This window comes from Corvus cornix, chromosome 4, assembly GCF_000738735.6.
Source record: "Corvus cornix cornix isolate S_Up_H32 chromosome 4, ASM73873v5, whole genome shotgun sequence".
NCBI classification, from domain to species: Eukaryota; Metazoa; Chordata; class Aves; order Passeriformes; family Corvidae; genus Corvus; species Corvus cornix.
This window is the reverse complement of record NC_046334.1, coordinates 2,047,922-2,068,646: the sequence shown is the minus strand read 5'-3', so window position 1 is coordinate 2,068,646 and position 20,725 is coordinate 2,047,922. Positions and strand designations below refer to the sequence as shown.

General features: G+C 42.0%; 1 protein-coding gene across 1 annotated transcript in view; it reads right to left on the bottom strand.

Annotated features, from left to right (window-relative positions):
- ANK2 (ankyrin 2) overlaps positions 1-20,725 on the bottom strand; it is a 139,328-nt gene that overhangs the window by 84,446 nt on the left and 34,157 nt on the right. Inside the window, 10 exon segments of the mRNA XM_039551201.1 lie at positions 79-276; positions 497-595; positions 3,027-3,125; positions 3,299-3,397; positions 6,221-6,418; positions 7,049-7,147; positions 14,901-14,999; positions 16,145-16,243; positions 18,098-18,121; positions 18,578-18,763. Coding sequence (XP_039407135.1) covers positions 79-276; positions 497-595; positions 3,027-3,125; positions 3,299-3,397; positions 6,221-6,418; positions 7,049-7,147; positions 14,901-14,999; positions 16,145-16,243; positions 18,098-18,121; positions 18,578-18,763 — 1,200 coding nt within the window.

Here is a 20,725-nt window from a genome sequence, read left to right as displayed (position 1 = left end):
CAGCGTGAAAGCACACTCATCACGGCACAGACCTCCTCCTGTGTCACTGGCACACGGATCTGAAGCGTTCTGCCTTACCTTGGTGGACATGGAGTGTGAGGCACCCGCCTCGAGGAGCACGGAGGCGACGTCGAGCTGCCCCTCGCGGGCAGAGATGTGCAGCGGGGTGTAGCCGTTGGTGGTGGCGGCATCGGGGTGGGCCATGTGCTGCAGCAGCAGCTGCACGATCTCCGTCTTGCCCAGGCGAGAGGCGATGTGCAGCGGGGTCTGTTCTTCCTACAACTCAAATCGAGTGGGTTTTTAGCGCGGGTGGAGCCACCCTGAGCACACTTCTCTTCCTTGCTCCCCCCCCCAGACCTTCCTACGCATTTGTCTTGCACACTCGTAGGAAGCGATAACAATAAAAACGGACTAATGGAGGAGAGGAAAGTGGTGAGTGACTGCTTCAGCCATGGTTTTAAGAAGAAGCAAAAAATATTGCAAGCAGAACACCTACCCTGGCTCGAGCATCAACCAGGGCCCCATTCCTCAGGAGGCAGCGAACCACTTCCACCTGCCCGGCGCGTGCCGCCATGTGCAAAGCAGTTTCTCCACGCTGCAGGAGAGCAAAAGCATATCAGTGTCCTAAACCTCCACGAAGAAAGAGCTTTGCCAGTGTCAGTCCCACCCATGACAACTTGTGCTGAGACGCAGCCTTCTGGCCTCCTTCTGAGACTCTGGCTCCAGCCCCAAGGTGGGGTGTGAGTATGTGTCACTGTACCTGGGGATGCCTTGGTTTGGCAGCTGGGCAATCCCAGACAAACATAACCTCAGCCACTGAGGGACAGAATGAAAATCCCAGCTTCAGAAAATTCTGTCAGGTAGACTTGCTCTGGTCACATATGCCCCTCAGCTTTCTATGTAACAGGGCATCGGCTCACGCGCCGCACAGGAGATGAGAGCACACTGAGCCTGTGTCTCTCCAGGGATTGCATGGCACAGGACCCTCAAGATGGAAGGGGATATTCTTCCAGATGGTACCTTCCTGCACACTGTGTAGAGCTGGCAGCATTAAGAAGGCCTTGCAATGGCTGAGCACAACTCAGCCAGCACATGAAAAGTGTAAAATCTGTGCTCAGCATTGTGGCTCTATCTCCAGGCTGTGAAATCAATCTTGTTTCAAGCCTTTTGTAGCTCATAGAACTTGAAGAATATGAAATTTTGAAAAGCTGACTGGAGTGATATGGAATTCCAGATCAGGAATATTCAAAGCGTTTACTTTTTGCATAGGTTTCCCAAGAAACACTGAAAATGAGGGTTCCTTGAGGATAGCATTCCTAGTTTAACTGAGCTCTCTTCTTGGAGTGCAGTGTCCCAAAGTGGACTGAAACGGTCCCTGTGCAGCTCTCACCAGTATCTGGTACATCAGGTCCTGGGACAGCTCCACAACCAGGAGCTCTATTCATCTATCATGAGTACAGAGCAGGACTCATCATTTATCGTGTTAATTGTTAATTTTTCTTACACCAGACCTAGAGAATATTGTGTTGTAAGGTCTTTATGCCCTCAATTATCAATTGAAGTGAAAGTGCCAAAATGAACACGCTAGTCAAAACCTTTTACATCAGAATCAGGAATCACACCTTCTTGTCCTTGTCTAGATGTAGGGAAAGAAGCAGCCTAAGCTTGCCTGATAATTACTTTTAATTACAGCAAACCCTCTTAACCAGGACTTGATTTATCTTTTCATTTTTAAATTAACATTATACTACTACCTGTGATTACTAAGTATGCAACAAACAAAATCCCACTACCCTAGCTACAAATCTTAATAATTCCATCTATATATAAAGTTTATTACCTGAAGAATGAGCTGTTTAAGAGGTGAAAAACACTCTAAAGATTAAATTTCTACAATGACCCTTTTGTGCCTGAATTAGCAAAGTAATTTAGGTTTTGGAAACAGTAATTCAACAGGGAACCTCAGCTTACCAAGTGAAAGCCAAGACATCTGTGTAGCAGAACTTGTAAAGTGTTAAACTTTGCACACAAATGTCTGGTAACACAATATTTTTAACTGCTTCCACAAGAATTTTGTGGGGTTTTTTTATTATTAATAAAGTTCTTGTATAAAAACTGCTTCTATAAAAGAAGTATGAAAAGTCTGTTTTAATGATTCACGTAAACAAGTCCGCATGCTCAACAATTTTACTGGGTTCCATGTAAGATTTTTCCAGCTGAGAAAAACTAATGAGTCCAGTGTACCTGGATTACCAAATTTTTGTTGGTTTTGTTGTTGGTAACACTTACCTATAACCTTACATACTGTAAAAAGCTGCTTTCAAAGTACAAGTGGCTCCCAAGTTGAATATTTGTTTATACTGACAAATTCAAACAGTAAAATATATTATGAAATACATCTCAGAAAATCATAATGCTGTTTTTGTTGTTATTTTTCTTGGTAACTAGAGGCTGTTGGTATACAAACACTGATTTCTGTGGTAAGACAGGTTCTGCATTTTGTGCTATCTCCCAAAGGTCACATTTTCCAGATTTAAACACCAGTTCCTATTATTTCCCATCTAAGAACAACAACTTGAGTTTCCCAGTTTAACTTTTTGTTTAATTGTTGGGGTTTAAGCATTTTATACTCTTTCACTGACAGGAATGACACCATTTCATGACAGCCAGTGAAGTTACGCAGGCAGAAGTTAGAGCCATTTGGACTTGAATTTCATCCTTCAGAACGGAAACACAGAATTTGCGGGATGTGGCTTATAATCCACTTTGGATGTTTTTGGTGAGCTTTGTCCATTTCTAAGAAAAACTTTACCTACTCAAGCATTGTTGTAGAATACATGACAACAGAGATGGCTTATAATGACACATACAGCCATCACTTTCCCCTCTTCACTAGAAGTGCTACAATAATTTGTCCTAGAATGCAATAAAGTGTCACTAAAATGTGACCTTGGGTTGAGCCACATGGTAGCCCAGAGACTCTCTGTGGGTCCTGAGCAAATGGTTCTAGTGAAAGCCATACTCACAATGTTAGTGACATCGGGAGAGGCTCCGTTCTGCAGCAGAAGGAGGACTATGTTCAAGTGGCCCATAAATGCAGCCACATGTATTGGTGTGAGGCCCGACTGCGAAACAAAGCAAGAGCAGTTTTACTCCTCTGCACGGTTGGAGGGATGGGCTTCTTCGTTTAAATAAAACATACAGGAAAGTGAGGCATGACAGGAGAGACAGAAAAAAGGAAGCAAAAGAGGAGAGAGAGAGAAGGAATGTTTCTTCAGGACATGAAGCATTTTGCTACCTCTGTTATAGCCTGGATTGAAGCCCCATATTTCACCAGGAGTTCCATGACTTTGATGCGATTTTTCTTGCAGGCAATGTGCAGTGGAGTAAAACCATTCTGTGCAAAAGACAGTGGTGTTAGTTAGAAACATGCAGCTACACTTCCCACACAGCTTCATGCTGGCACGCTGGGAGCACAAGGGTTAGACTACCACAAACAACTGTTCTTTAAGCACAACAGGTTATGAATTACAGACATCTCCCACTATCTGAGGCACAACAAAGCAGTGCTGCTGCTTTCTTCCCAGGCACGGGAGAGAAAGTGAACCTCTGCCTCCACACTTCACGTACACATACACCCACCCTGACTGCCGACTGTACACGTGTGTGCATGCGGTTCCTGAGGCTGCACATGTGTCTGTAAGGGGCACTCACAGTGCTTCCCAAGATTGCCTAACACAAGGGAAATCTAAGAAATTACAGAGATCACTTTGGAATCAGTGCCTTTATAAAGCATTTCCTATACCGCCATAGGAGAACCATGGAATCACAGAAAGTTTGGGTCGGAAAAGTCCATCTCGTTCCACATCCTACCACATGCAGGGACACCTTCCACTAGACCAAGTTACTCCAAGCTCCATCCAGCCTGGCCTTGGACACTTCCACGGACAGGGCAGCCACAGCTTCTCTGGGCAACCTGTGCCAGGGCTTCCCCACTCTCACAGGGAAGAATTTCTCCCTAATATCTAACCTAAATCTACTCTCTTTCAGTTTGAAGCCACTTAAACTGAGAAAGAGAGGAATAGAGTACTTCTTCCAGATTCCCCCTTAATTTGTCTTTTTACTTATAATCTAAGTATCTGTGTGTATTTAGTTTTATATTTATACATCAACCTAAGGTGTAATATCCACGTTTAAGTGTGTGTGTACCTTAAATAAAGAACCACCCCTTCAGCTGTGGTGACATGATAATCTGATGACCATTAATGCAGGTTAAGCATGTGCCTGAAGCTGAACAAGCACATTACTCACCACACGCGAACATTTTAGTTAAAAGCGCAGGTAACGTTTTTTAGATAATGTTGAAAAATTGCTCCATTTTCTAATGAAGAGGATCAGTACTGCCAAACAAGCAAACAGCAGTAACCAGAACCTAGCAGTGAAATCTTAGTTTATGGGAAGAGATAATCACATGACAATTACTCTACAGGCTGCTTCTGTTAAAGGAAATGTTAATTACTAGTTGATTTGAAGGTGCTTTAAAGCATATACACATTGAAAAAGCTGAGAACTCACATAGTGCTTGTATGCCCAAAGCATTCTGCAAACATTAACAATTATTTTCATAAATGTGGCTGAAAATTAATTCTTTGTAATATTTATTCCACTACCAGACTCTGCTGTATTTTATTACTCTTTCTCCAATTTCTAAAGAAAGAATCAAAACCATTTGATATTTTACCTCCCACACAACAGCTCTCAATATGTTTCTAAGGGAGTTTTAGTGTTTCAGAAGTTTGCACATTTTTCACTGAATTTTACCACCTCAGTTGATTTAATTTTGCTACTTCTATTTAAGTCGGGAACAGTTTGATGGGGGAGAGGAGAAGGCAGAAAAAAATGTATCACTAACAGAAATTATGAGCTTCATTTAATGTATTAAACACTATCAACAAGCCAGAGGCGACAAGTCCCTGATGGGAGAGAGAGAAAATGAGTGTGGCGGGGGGGAGAGAAAACCAGTTTGATGGGAAGAGAGCAGAGGCCTGAGGGTGTTCTCCTTTTGTTTCAGATGTTTCACAGGGAGGGGAACAGAAGATATACTTCTGGTCATGGAAGGAAAGAAAGAAGATGTAGGGGGTATGTGTGGGTGGCTGAGGAAAAGTGCAGCTAGAGATAATCAGAAGACTGGCGAGAAAAACAAGAAAGGATGGAAACAGTGTCAAAAAAGATCAACCAAGTGAACATGGCACTGAGAAAGACAAAGCAAGAAAAGTACAAGAGGAGGAAGCAAAGGGGGCTATGGGATTTGCGGGTATAGAAGGGCCAAGAAAAATGAGATGGCAGAAGAAAATGGTGTCAGTTCCAAGGAAGTAAAGGATAGGGAGAGCCTACACAGAAAAACAGTGGATCCTACTGTGGGCAGGAAGCTGGGGAAGGCATCCGAGTGCCCTGCAGTGGGAGTTCTGTGAAGGCCCCCAATGCAGCAGGCAATGGCCGAACTCCGGCCACTCAGGAGCATCTCAAGTGTTCACAGACTCTCTCCTTCCCTGACAGAGTGCAGTATATTGGTACATGAACTCCCAGGCAGCTAACAGTTCCTAGCAGAGAAAACTGAAATCTTGACTGGCTTTGGATACATTCATTAAAGACTCCTGAAATGTTTCCAGAATCAAATGTGATGTTTTTCTTCTTATTAGGGGCAATGGTTCGATCAGAGAGTGAAAGGAATCATACCTGGGGTCTTGTAAGTGTAAGAACTGCTTTTTGCAAAGAAAGAAAAATGGCACCTAGAGAGGAAAATGTCATAATTTGATAAATGCAGAAATATTAGCTTTTTTATATGATTTCCCTATGCCAATGAACTTAACTGAATCAGTTGAAAACTCATAAATTATTCGTGTATTGTACACCAGGTATGGAAAACTGCACCATGAATTCAATAAAACACCAATGCATACATCAACATCAGCTAGAAGCAGCTCTGATTTTAGGGACTCTGCAGAGCTTCCAGACCTGACACTACAGACCCTTGCGACAGGATGTATTCCATGACCGGGCCTAAGGATACAAGGCACAGCGCTGGTAACCAGCAGGTGTGACACCCCTATGGCTACTGCACCTATTTAAGGCTGTGGAGTTTGCTGACAGTTCTCACTTAGCTTTCCTGGTAAGAGCTACTGGCCAGCTTTGTTACGTGAGCCAGGTGGGACAGGTTTACCAGGGCACGGGCGTTGGGGTTGGCTCTCTTGTCCAGCAGGAGTTTGGTGACTCGGTAGTGGCCACAGTGAGCAGCCACATGCAGGGCAGTCAGGTAGTCCAGTGTCACATCATCCACGGGAGCCTTGTGCTGCAGCAGGTGCTTAACACATTCCACGTGGTCCCCCTGGGCTGCCATGTGGAGTGGGGAGAGTCCATTCTGTGACAAAAGAGAACAGAACAGCAACTTCTAGTAACCCCCACTTAGACTAGGGCACGTATAAGAAGGACATCTGTTGTTGTGAGGTGCTGCTCAGTGGGCTCTGCTATTACACAAGGATCTTCCTCTTATCAGTTTCACCAAAGAGACAGAATTTGTAAGAAATGCATTAATTCTAGATGTGTGTTTTCCAGATACGAGGAAGAACACACTGAAATAATTTTCCAAGTAAAAACAATTAGGAGAAAGTGTCCTTGTTATCTTACATGAAGGATCAGGAAGTATGCACCAGGAATCACCTCTCAGGAGTGACTGACCCAGCTTCCACATCTGTGTGTCCTACAGTCTCAGGAAGCAACACAAGGGAAGTGCTGGCAGTACACTCCACATCATGTGTGTAGTCTGGTATTAGAGAGAGGAGCAAACAAGTGTATGCTTTTCATATATTTGGAAAGGATAGTGCCCCATTATGTAAGAAAAGCTTTTTTTGGATCATTCTACCCATTAATACATCTCCTTTGGGAGGACAGGTACGTTCCTGTCCTCTTCCTTGTCCTCTCAGTTGACACTGAAAGTTCTGTGGAAGGTTACACAGAGGTGCTCACATGCTCTAACAGGGCACACACACACCTTGGTCCGTGCGAGCAGTGGAGCACCTCGCTCCAGGAGCAGCTCCACAACCTGGTCATGGCCACTTCGTGCAGCACAGTGCAGTGGGGTGAGTCCATCCTTAAAATAGAAGGAGAGAAAACAAATGAGCACGTCCCCAGCTGTCCATCCTGGAACTCTGGGGAACAAGCTTCCAGGAATGCAGCCCCACATGTGTGAAAAAGCTCCTTTTCTGACTCCTAGCTGAAGCTGGCTCCACAACGTGAAGCTTCACCCCTGTTCTTCCTTGCACCAGTAAAGGACACTCTAAGGTTACTGTTTGGGAGAGGAAGCCTGTTGTGTACTGAAATCTCTTCTCAAAGAGGATAATGTGAGGATGCACTGCCTCCTCCCCTCCCTCCCCTCTCTACATGGCTTTGAGACTGCATTGCCTCTCCCTGGGTAATGCTTACTGGATTGAGGATGCTCCATAAATCAACCCTTGTCCTTTGGATTGCTTTTGATGCAGGGATGAAACAAGCAATGTTCATACTAGAAAATTTGCTATAGAATTTTCTTTTTCTTTTAAGCTGGCATCAAGAAAAAGAAGATTTTAAAACAATAGAAAAAGAGAGAAACAAATAGAACCAAATCTTTCATTTCTGAGATTGAGGGGTGAACAGAGAGCTAACAGTTCTTTTCTAAAATTGCTGTGAGACCACCAACTCCACAATGGTTTTTTCCATTGCAAAACACCATTCTGTACCAAAAGACTTGGTCAGGCTACTATTAACGATCACAGAAGTGGCAGTAAAAGATGTGTTGATGAACAATTTAGATGGGAGAATAAATTCTATGTAGCTTTTGTACAGTTGGGACTTTATGCAGAAAAATAAATATGAGGCTAGAAAAATGGTTGCGAAAGAAAATTAGTGCTGAATGACAGAAAGGTAACACGTAGGATATGAAAAGTCAAGCTTTCATCTCATTAGCCTTCAGTACTGTTCACACATGCACCCAGAGATGTCATCAACACTCACTCAACAGAGGTGGCTTTACAAAGGTGAAACAGGAATCGTTTTTAATCACAAGAAAAGCCTTCTCCCTTTGAGACATGCTGCTCATCTTGGGTGACATCGATGCTATTATTCTAAGGAGCCCACTGAAGAATCCAGTAACAGCTTGATTAAAAGGACAATATACTGGTCTGAATTACACAGAGACTTAAAAAGTAGCAGAACTGCAAAAACATGGCACTAAGCATGAGCTGGTGACCCCGCTTCATACACAGACAGACTGTTTACCTTGTTGGGATTTGGAGGAAACCTGCATCACTATGTTTTTAAATTAAAAGTAGCTCTGGACTACACAATACCACTGCAATTGCAACCTCATTTCAGCCCTGTAACACTCTACAAAAGGCAGTTCCAAGAAACAGAGCCTCCCTCATGCCCAGTTCCCAAAGCACAGAGTCCCTTTCCAAGTGAGCAGCACCACAAAGCTCCACTGCTCCGAGGTGCTGAAGTCTGCAGAAGAAATTTTTCTCCCTCACTTATCTACTTTTCCCAGAGGCTTTTGAGACACACTGACGGGGTTAGTTGTGCCTTGGTGCTCACAGTCTCAGAGGTATCCCTAAATCCCACGGAAGCTTTACAGTGAAATTCAACAGATGCAAGATCAAACCCAAAAGCAGAACTTGCGGCCTTCAGCACCTGGCAGATGGGGTCAGTGTGAAGAATGAGGCGTAACTACTTTACTTGGTTTTTTATGCACTGAAACTTCAGAGTCCTCTAAACCAAATCTTTTTGTGAACAACTGAGGTATATTATCATCTCATTGCCAGAGAGATTCATACAGATAACTCCCACTGTCCTTACTAAGGTAAGGACATATCCCAAATGCATTTCTAGGTGTTTATTTGTTATTTCTTTCCAGTTTCTGCCTCGTGCTCTACATTTTTAATGTGTACTTCTTCAATGTAGGAGGTTCACTTTCCCTATCTGCATGGTGGCTTTGATGTTAGTCTATTTAAAAAAACAACAACAACAACAAAAAAAGAAGAAGAATTGTGTGAATCCTTGGGAAAAAAAAAAAAAGCAGGACAAATCCCGAGAGGGAGAAAAAGAAGAAAACTACAAGCTAAGAAGGACATGAACTCTACAAGAAAGTCTGGCTAAAACAAAAGCCTAAATAATTTTAAAACATTATTTCTACTTCGTTCTTATTTACAGTTCCCTTTAAAAGCAGAGATATCCTATCCTATTCTACCCTGCCATAGCTGTTTTGTGGACTTCCCACAGAAGCCACTTCCCTTTCCTCTTTCTGCTCTGAGGAAAACAGCAAATATATTTTAAAATTACTGTATATTTAATACTTAAAATTCTTTTGCTTGTATGTTTTATTCAAAGATGAGGGAAAGTGCAGAGAGAAATCTGTTGTAGTAGAAGAATTAGTACAGAAAACAATGCAGGCAAGCTGACACAAGCCAACATGAAGAGACACTGGTGTACCAAACGAATCCTTTTTTGAAATTATTTATTATCTATTTTGCGATTATCTATTTGCAATGAGCCTCAGTGCCCTCAAATCAACTGCAAGAGTTTGCCTAAGTACTTTTTCAATCATTCTTTTGCTAATTGAAGAACATACAGCGACCAATACATCAGGAACATCATTTGACAGGACAGCCAACCCTGGGTCAGATGAGCACAGACTTTGAAGCACAGATAATGGATATCCCATAAACACAAAGGCTGCCGTGCCAGGAGACAATAAATTCAGCAATTTTATGTTTAAAGAAGTTCAGCATTTATCTCCTCACCCCAGACTGTGTGGAATGAAGAGTTAAATGTTTCTATCTCCCCAGTGACACCCCACACCTGGTGTTCTGCTGTTTCCGTATGTGGTACTCTCCTAATTCACACCCTGCGATGTAACCGACAGCTGGGTCACCCTTAGAAAGGGCAACACAATTCCCTCCGTGTGCATGGAAGCCAGGAAATTCCATCAATCCTAACTCTCTCTTAAATGGTTCTCAAAATAGAAGGTAAACTTGTGCCTTTTTTTCCTTGAAAATCAGTCACTGGTCATTTTTTAACCTGCAAAATTAATTCTGCATTCTGTGCATGACTCCTAACTGTAGGGCTTAGAAAGATTAATTGTTTGGTCATTGCACAAATGCTTTCCTTCAGCTTACCAGAGACACTGACACAAAAAAAGCGCTGTGTTTCTGAGGGATTTTTAATGGGAAATGATGTGGGCAGCACCTTCACAAGGCAGTTGCTCCCATTCAGTGCTCATTAGACCAAAAACTGATGATAAACATGAACATCAAAGGCCAAGTTACCAAAGAATTATTCTAAACTGCAGCTGCATGCATGTTCTCATTTTCATAAGGGTGAAGTAAAATTTTAGTATTCCAAGTGTCAAACATGCAAAATTGTCTAAATTTTCTCAGCAAATAAGGGGCTTTTAATTTGTGCATTTTTCATTATGACTAAACCTCATCTCTTTAAAAATGAACCAGGCGAGTCTCCCTCTTGCTCTAAGCTCTTGGCATAATTAAACATGCTGTAAATATTCCTCCAGGTCTGCCATTCACAGCACAAATTTGAAAAATACAGGAAAAAAATATACCATGTGCTTGCTTGAGTATTAAAATAGTAACATAAATAACTCCAAATAACAGTCATTATCTATACAACTTGCTTAGACAATCCATACAAAACCCCTTCCCACTCCCTTGTAAACATGGTATGAAGCCACTGAATTTTTTATAGGAAATATCTGCATTGTGATATTTATAATCTGACATGGCTTTATGAACAGCAAAAGCTGATGAATTATTAGTGCTCTGTGCATGTAGGAAGATGAGGAGAAAATGTCACAGCAGCATTACTGCAGGAACAAACACTGTACAGAGCACAGTGCCAAGGCAGGGCGAGGATCCTGCTACAATGGTTACCACTCCCATATGAAAATAGCAGAGCCAAGCCTATTTTGTCAGGATGCAGATCTGCAAAAGGAGGTATTATTACTAATAAATCTCAATAGGTTTCCAGAATGAGTGTTAGGGGGTATCTGAAGCACATTCCCCACAAAAAAACCCAAACCAAACAACCCAAACCAACCAAATCTGAGTGGCACCGCCCAGTTTCCCTCGTTTTCCCATGGCTACCATTCATCTCCATGACTGACCTGACACTTCTTTCTGCTCCAGCTGAGCCTCCCTCTTTCCATGGCCCTTCTCCAACGCAAATGGTGCACCAGACCTCCTCCACCATCCCCACGCCCATCCCCGCTCCAGCTGCCACGCTCTGGGCACACAACGTGCTTACTTTCCCACACAAAAAGCTTTCCCTTCCAAGACTAGATGCTCTCTTTCATTGCATAAATTTTATTCAGCTGCAAATATTCAGGATGAAAGCCCGCAAGAAAAGTCCCAAACCAAGAAAAATCTAATTTCGATGTTGGCAAGATTGAATAGAAAAAACAGTAAATGTGTGACAACTTCAGTGGCGGAGACAGGTGAGAGTGTTCCTCCCCCTTTGAAGGGTGTTTGCTTACTCCCACAAAAATGGAAATTCCAGCAAGGTGATAAAAGCCTGTGAATAACACTGCATTTTAAAAGCAAAAAAGCATGCAGAACTGAAAAAGCCTCATATTTTTGCTCTTTTTTTTCCTCCTGCAATTTATAGAGCTGACAAAAATAGAGATAATACAAAAACTGCATTCAGAAAGAATATTCCTAAAACCCTGAAATAGTCAGCAACACTTCCATATTCTGAAAGTACATTATTATAATGATTTCATTACATGAGGACTTTTTAAAATAGAAATATATGCATTTTGGCCATGCTAAAATTGCTTTTAAATGCTGACAATAATTCTCCCTGTAACAATCCTTAGTGTGTTCCAAGAAGGCTGTAAATGCTTTCCTTGCCTCCCGAAGTGAGAAGTGGCAGTTGCCACACTACCATTGATCACCTGACAGAAAATTAATCATAAATTAAACTTTCCACCATCTTTCAGAGAAAAAATTTCTGCACAATTTTTCTGATCCCCTAACTCTAACTAACCGTCAGAAATTGCATGGGTAAGAATTTTGGCCAAATATTAAAATTTTAAAGAAAATTATGCCATTGAAATTCTTACTTATGTAAACGCATAGAAAATACACGTTTGACTAAAATTTTGAATATGAAATATTTTAGTATGGGAAACTTTACTCATTAATTATTTAGTGAACAAGAGTCAAGGGAAGGCTTGTATGTAAATGGAAGTTGCAAAACATACACCAGGTATTATATAATAATATATGTTAAAATAATATTTTAATATTTTATTATCATATAATAATTATCTATTGTTAAAGACGGTATTCTTTTATTATGTAATATTATAATACTATCTCTAACAGATAGTACTAATACAAGTATCCTATTATGGTAGCTGACAATGGAGTTTCCATTTCTGCTTTGGATACAATATAAAAGAGAAATTAAATTGCGCATTATAAAAACTTAATTAGGACTTGGTTGAGAAAAAAATGGTAGAACTTGCCAAAAAAATAAGTAAAATATTATTTTAAAATAATTGTTTTAAAATAACATGTAAGTGTGTCAAGAGATTTACCAGCACTTCTACACTTTTAAGACCTTGTAAGAAATGCCATAAAATTTCAGCAAATGCATTCTGAAATGTATAGAAAATAAAAATACTAATTCCTGCAGAAAGCAGGGTTTTCCTCTGACATGGTGCATTAACTATGGAACAGCAGGACAGATGCATCATTTGCTCCCTTTGAGGAATATACATTTTAATTTATATTTTTAGACAACACAGGGGCTCCTAAAGAATCATTCCAGTGGAAAATTTTCGGACATAGAAAGCTTCCACAGATTAACTTTGCAAAATTGAAGTATTGAATCTTAATTTATGCAGCATCAGATGTCATGTAACAAAGCAAGCTAAAAATAAACAGAATGAAAGCAGCGAGGACTGTTTTAACTAAAGAGCTTATTTTGATGTGGTGTGGAGCATAAGAACTTGGCAGTGAAACATCCTAGTATTTTAATTCCACTGTTTTGCAGTGACTGTGACCTACTGGAAGAAGGCAGGTGTTCCTGGGAGGCAATGGGAAGGCAGCAGGGAAGGCAAGGTGCGTTAGTACTGCGGCGGGGCAGGCGGGTCCATCCTGCCACAGACAGAGCACATGCAACTCATCCCTGCCTCCTCCAGACCCTACGGACTCACAGCCAGGTCCAGGCACACAAGGTGCGTAGACAGAGCACAGGGAGAGGAGAGACACAGCACGATGACTTGAACAGCTGACACAAAGACACGGACAGAAAAACCAAAGCTCTGGAATCTTCCCCACCATGAGGCGCACGCCACCGATCGCCGCCACCAGGGAGGAGGCGGAAGGTGAAAGAGACAGGAAGCTGCGGAGCCTGTGCAAGCTGGAATATGTGGTCCTTAGGATACCTGTATGGGTTTTCAGGGATATCTTTGTGCTGATATTTTGAGCTCACGTAGCAGCTGACACAGGGCAGGGAGCCAAGACAATGAGAAAATTGGCCCCTCCCATGTATGCCGGGCAAATCCTGTGTTCTCAGATTCATTCACAACTGCACTCGACCTTTGCAGGTGAGCAAGGAAAGGAAAACACCTTTACCTCTTAAAATCCAAAACATCCCTCACAATCACCTGTGTCAACCTGTCTAGAACAATATCTAAATATTGAACAGGAAATAGGTGAATTCAATACTGCCATTCCACAGGCTAAATGAACTATTTCTGTATGACGTGCTTAGAAGCATGTGGAATATCCTGACTGAAGTGTATTATTAGCATTTCATTACTCTTTTCCATGAGATTTTAGGTGTTTATTGTGGAAAATTTCTGCAGGGGTGATTTGTTGCACACCTGCTCGAGGCAGCTTTTTCCATCAGCAGTAGTTTTGAAAAAAAAAATAGTGAGATATCATTTCATAATCAGAAACCAAAACCACAATTGCATATGGAGTTCACAAGAATCACGACCGTCTTCAGAGCTTATGAAGCAACAAATAGTTGATGTAATTAATATCCAAGTAAATGCAGAGGTTGAATCAACTCCCAAGGGTAGGTGACTGCAATATCTTCTACCTTCCTATCTTGTTAAACAAAATCTCTCATGTCCAGCTTTGTGTTCTAAAACACTCTTGATCACTTGGACACGCAATTTTGCAGACCAGCTGCCTAAAAACCAGCAGCTCCCAAGAACCAGCCCTCTGCAGCTCAGTCTGAATAAATGACAATGTTTTCTCAGGTGATTCCAAAATCCCATTTGAAATAATTAGCCCTGCCCATACAACATGATGGGGGGTTTTTTTTGGCCCTGAATGACTGCGAAATCACCCATAAATAAAGGGCAGAGTGACATTTCAAGAGAACAACTGGGAGGAGGAAGCCAGTGAAAGTCACCTAATTAATACCCCATGCTTTGTCTGGGGAAGGGACATGTGGCTGCTGGCACTGAGGAGGTTACTTGTCCCTATATCAGCTCTCCAATAAAAATGGACTGAGCCCACTAGAGCTCACTAGAGTTTCCACAGGCATTTAGGAGTCAGGCGACTGAAAGGCTTAGCTGAATCCAGACCTTCCATTTCCTTTTGTTGTGCATCACCTTGTGTCATGCAAAGTTGGACCAACTAACAGGCTTATTCCCTAAAAACCATCAGTTTTATCAGCTTTTTCTTGCATGATGTAAGCAGCTGTTCTTTAGTCTGATAACACAGAAAACAGTCTACATAAAACAAACACACAAAAAGAATCCCCAAAAGCAAGCAAGGAAAAAAATCCCAGTCCATTCCCCAGAAGGGACAATATAATCAGGGAATAGAAAGACTCACCCTGGTTTTGGCATCGATCTGCCCTCCGCGATCCAACAAGAGCTTCACCATGTTTGTGTTTCCCCTTTTGGAAGCCACATGCAGTGGGGTGATTCCATTCTACACCATGGAAAGAACAAACAATGAGCTGGATGGATCTGAAGGTGTGTGATGGGGGTGAATTTGGGTTTGGATCACAAGAAATGAGACCATCACATCGTAGAGAATAAACGAGAATGTACTAGAGCATCAGAGCTAGGCACACACCATATAAGCTAGAGTTAGTAATTCCTTCCTAAGCAAGATTCCTTCTCCATTGTTGTGGGGTCCTTGAACAAAGGAAGCAGCGCATCTGCCCAAGCAGCAAACATCGCAGCCCCAGGGCCAGACAAATACACAAACATGTATCAGAGTCCCAATGAGCTGAGAGTCACAAAACACCGATGCATTTCAATCACTGCAACGTACACAGAGGACACAAATGCGTCACTCCTACACAAAGGAACCTTCCTGTGAAGTGCCAAGAGCATAAAGGAGTAGTAGGCTGTGTAGGCTGTGTAAGCTGAAAGTCCTTGAAAACACTTTGGGTGAGGCGAGAGATAATATTAGCAGCTATTCCAGATTGGAAACAGGAGGGAGTCAGTCTGGAAGGCAAAACCCTGAAGTAATTTAAAGTGTGTCTGGCAAAATTAAACAGCAAACTTGGGACCTGGGAGCTGGGTTGAGACTACCAGAGGTTTTCACTTCAAACTACATAACGTGCAACAGCAAAGAGACTGTACTATGTAACTCGGCAGTTGTTTACTATAAAAGACTCGTCAGGATTAATTAGCTCTTTTACTATTGCATTTATATAATAGCTATATACTCTACTTTCTGGTTTTGAAATGTACGTGACAACATCAAATTAAAGTGGTACAGCAAATACTGAATACTGGAAAAAACAATCAATCCTACATCTATTTCCAGAGTACATCTAACGAACAGGAAAGCCAAAGGGAGTTGACACATTATGAGAGCATCAGCCGAAGGATCCTGCTTCCTCCAGCTGGGAATACTGGCTGTTACACAACTCCCAAGGCCTCCCTGCATTGCACAGAGGCAACCTTTCAGAATTACTGCAAAAAAGACCTCTTTGACCCCAGCAGAACTTCAGCATTATTTTGCTCCCTACTTCACTCAGCTCTTGACTAAGAGTTACCCAAAGTAACCCTCCCATTTCCGTAGGCCACTCCAAGCAAGAGGATGAAGGGGTGAGTCCATACCCTGGCTGTGAAGTCGACCGCAGCTCCGCGGTTCAGCAGCAGCGTGGCCACGTTGACATTGCCATAGTGCGCAGCGATGTGCAAAGGGGTAAAGCCACTCTGCAAAGGGAAACAGCCCTTGTTACGGAAATCTTCTTCTACAAGATCACCAATTTAACTAGAACTTGGTTTTAAAAGTGCTGGCCAACAAATGCATGATGTCAATTTTATCCAGTCCGTGTCCACCTATATTAGAGCACAGCCTTTCAGGCAGAGAGGCCAGTTTTCAGGTGGGAGATTATCAAAAGTGCTTCCTTCTTTCAATCCCCAACTCAGTCTCCTGCACTGGTGACCAGTAAGAGTAGTTTTCATCACAGAAAATATTAATATATTAGCCATTCTTAAAGAAAACAAAGCAAGTTGCTTATTACCATTCGGAAGCAACATGGGTCTTTCAGGCTGCATCTGTTTACTGGGGTAAATAGCCACAAAAGTTGTTGGACTCTTATGGTACTGCTCTTAGAAATAGAAATATGGACAACCTATTTCCTTCTGGGGTTTTTTTGGTTTGTTTTTGATTTTTAAAAACAGTAATTACTCAAAATGTAATTAAAGAGTCTGGTTTACATGACAAACTACTCAGCAGCATAGTAAAAGAATCATAATTATTTATATTTAGATACAATTTGGATCGCAAAGGATCTGAAGGAACTTCGCCACCTATAAATCAAAAAAGCCACATTTTATGTACTGTGTTTTGAATACTAGAAGGTGAAACCTGCTCCAGCTATTAGATACAGAATCGCTTGACAACAACATAAAAAAAGATTAAATTTTCAGAAACTAGGACAGAAAGCAAGCTTTCATTCTCATAAGTAATTCAAGTAGAAAGGGCCTTGCTTTTGAGGTTTCCCTAGAGAGCTTTACACTGATTTGATTGGATCTTGCTGATAGTTACAGAAAGGGAGGAATACTTCTGGCTTCTCGACTACAGCGTGCTCTCAGCTAGGTTTCCTTCCTCTCAGTGTCCAAACCACCATTGTAAGCCACTCCTGGAACAAAGCAACGTGGGCACGTGCTGCCCTCCTTCAGCGGGCACTGTAGCAAGCCCCTTCCTGTTTCCCACAGGGAAGAACATACCCATGGAGCAGGTGCCCAGAGAAGCTGTCACCCTTCAGTTCATATCACTGCTGCATCCTGGCAGCCTGCTCATGTGTGCACACACCAACAGGGAAGCACCTTCCCATGGGCACGTGCATCCATAATTCATTCCCTCCTCCAACAGAGAAACTCCATTATTCAAAAGGAGGTATTGAAACAACAACTGCATTCTTGGGAACCATTCCTTCTCCTAAAAGTGGCAATAATCTTTTGGGGAGAAATCCTGGTTCTAGCCAATCAGACCCATGATTTTTAATGGAAGTAAAATCCAAAGAAGAAATGTGTTATTTACTGCAGGTAAATTCTGAGTATACACTGTCCCTGAAGGCTTTGCAAAACTTTATGGAAAAGATTGTAATAAGAACAACGGTAAAAATAAGCAGATACCCTGAACAAGTTTTTACCTAGGATAATTTGATTATATTTACTACTGTAAAAGACAGAAAATTAACTTTACTGTTATTCTGGCTGAGCCAGACACCCTGATTTAGTTATGTCAAGTGAGTGCATTTTCATAATTAATGAAATTGAGCTAAAAAAGAATCTTTATCCTCTCTTAGCTCCATTACTCGCTTCAGACTTCTTTGAACTGATGTGAATTCTCAAAAATGTCCTTCAATACTGACACAAATAAAAAGAAATACTAAGAGAAAGAATGAATAAGAGTAAGTTTTTTGAATCACAAATTTCAATGTATTTAGAAAAAGTAATATCTTCACTTTTACTGCTAAATAAGAAAGAAATATTGGCAAAGAGCAGAGAAAATAATCATAAGTAACAGAAAGAGTAATTAAAAATTGTTGATCTCGGTACCTCAGTCGTCCTATTCACCATCATCTGATGCAGCATGGTTTGGGAAAAAGAGGAACAATATTAAAGACTGGCCGCAAAACGAAGAACTACGTTGCTTATTTTGAAATGAGTTATGCTGTTAATTACGGGAAAAGCCATTCAAGCATGCATTAACTTTAAACACAACCTATGCTCCCGTGGGCAATAAACCAGTATCCTATTTAACAGGGAAGCAGTGATCCTGCTTCCGTTCCAGTGGCTTCTGGTTTGCAAATAACAAGGAAAAGCTGGTTACCAAAGAAATGGGAGGCGTAACTAAAAAGTGGAAAAATGAGCAGTTTGTCATTACTGTGTAGCTTAACACTGCCAACTTAAAGGTATTACTGGTGATACTGGTGGAGCAAGTTGTCCTTCCCCAGCGGAGCTGTTCCATTTCCCCATGAGGAGGCAGGGATGCAAGGTGCTGTCCCTGGGCCCTGAGCCCTGAGCCCGCCCCGTTACCTTGGACTGCACGTCGGCGTTGTGGTCGTTCTGCAGCAGCAGCGCCGCCGACTTGGTGTCGTCCTTCCTGGCGGCGATGTGCAGCGCCGGCAGCCGCACCTTGCCCTTGGTGTCGTTCTCCAGCAGGATGGCCACCGCCTGGTTGTGTCCCTGCTGCAGTGCCACAGCCAGAGGGGTGAAACCGTCCTGGGGGACAGGAAACAAGGGCTGCTCAGCACAGCCAGCAGCCTTGGGAAGCTGCACTGCGCCCTTTGCACACACAGACTCGGGAAGCGCGTTCCCAGCTGTTTTCCACCTCTGCACTCCATCTCCAGGGACATGACATTGGAGGCACAACGTTTTAACTCTTTCAAACAGCTTCAAAAGGCTTTCAAACATTTCAAATGCTTTGAAAGATCTTTTAGACTTCAAAGTAGTCTTTCTTAGGTCAAGAGCAAGCACAGGATCATTCTACAGCATCTCTCAATTACTTCTCATCTTAAAATGGGCCACAAAGCCTATTTTTAGCAATTTTTTGGTAAATTTACTGAGCACTGAACAGTGTCATAGAGAGAACACGTTTCTGCACATCACACATCTCTGCAAAAAGAAAATGTATCAAATGTGTTTGCTGCTGTTCCCATTCCAAGTTACACATGAACCATGAGTCAAGAAATCCAGATCATGTTTAGGAACGTGATTTGAAGGAGGAAAACATCAGATTAACTCTTATTTTTTGAAAAAAGAACATCAGAAAAATCTTTTTGCTTGTCATTCATGGTTTTAGCTTTGTTTCTGTATTAGTTTAAAATTGTCTTGCTCCTTCATATATGCCTAGGATAGCCAATGCTTTAAAATTATTGATAACATGATAGCAGCTTGCTCTCCTGGCTGAAGTACTGTGGGCTACCAGGTATCTCACTCTGATTTCAAACTGAACCTTGCTTTGGTCACACATCCTCCCCAAGCACAGGTATGCTGTAACCACATGAGAGATGAGACAGCATTGCTATGGGATAGGAATATGGAAAGATGAGAGAAGAATAAAGGCCAAGTTAGGAAGGAATGAGAGCTAACATATGCTGAAAGAAACATCTGAAGAATTGCCAAGGCAATTTTTCCCCTCAGTAATCTAATAACTTTCTCTCCCTTTTGTGTTGAGCTGTGGGTAGATGCATTGTAACAGCGATACTGCTGTGGGTTCTGCCTGTAATAGAGATTAAATTCTGTACAGTGAATTAAAAAAGGGGGAACAGCTGACAAAACAGCTGAACTGTAAAGATAATTCTGAGATTGGGGCTACATAAGGTGTTGAAATGGCTTAATGCATTTGCCTTTTGCCTCTGGGAACATGAGAACAAATCCTGGATTAGAGACACTGTGAAACCGAGCTCATCCATACCCTCCTTTTTTATCTACACATATATAAGTGTGAGAGGAAATGAAATGCATCCAAAGGCAGTGCAAGTTTCAAGGCTTCAAAGACAAGTGCATCCATTTGATTTATGCCATTTCATCTTGCACCCTTCTCTAAAAGGACGCAACTCTTTCTGCATTCCCTCTCCTATTGCCTCTGGAAAGCATGGCTGACCGAAGCTTGGAGAAAGCTTTTCATTTCCTCACCTCCCATGAGGAGGGCCAATCTTTGATGCTAAACAGAAGATCCTTCTCCCTGTATTTCAGTGGCATCCCCAGTTCAGGCTGCCATCCCACCTTATTGAATGTACTGTTTCTTCGTCCTATTCATCAGATGAATTCTGGGCACGTACGAAAGTGATGACAGCTCAGGTCTTCCTTCAGGAACACTCCCAAAATCATGGAAACCATCACCTCAGCAAGATCTGAACCTAAAACTGACCTAGTTAAGCAATAAAGAGGTAAAGAGCCTTTACGTTACAAGCTACTGAGTAAAAACTGATCTTTCTGATGGCAGAAGACAGATTTGGAGTCAGGTTCAAGAGTAGAAATATTTTTTTTTTCTCCCCTCTGCCTTTTTTATAAAATCAGACTGTAGTGTGAGTTCTGTGGACGTCTGCATAAGCACAAATTATAACTATCTCAGCCTCACAATTCCTGTAAAATGAATGAATTCCCAGCCAGCAGAAGTTACTGGGAGCTGGCTGCCAGCAGGTAACTGTGGGCTGCAGCAGGGCTGGGCTCCTGGAGAGT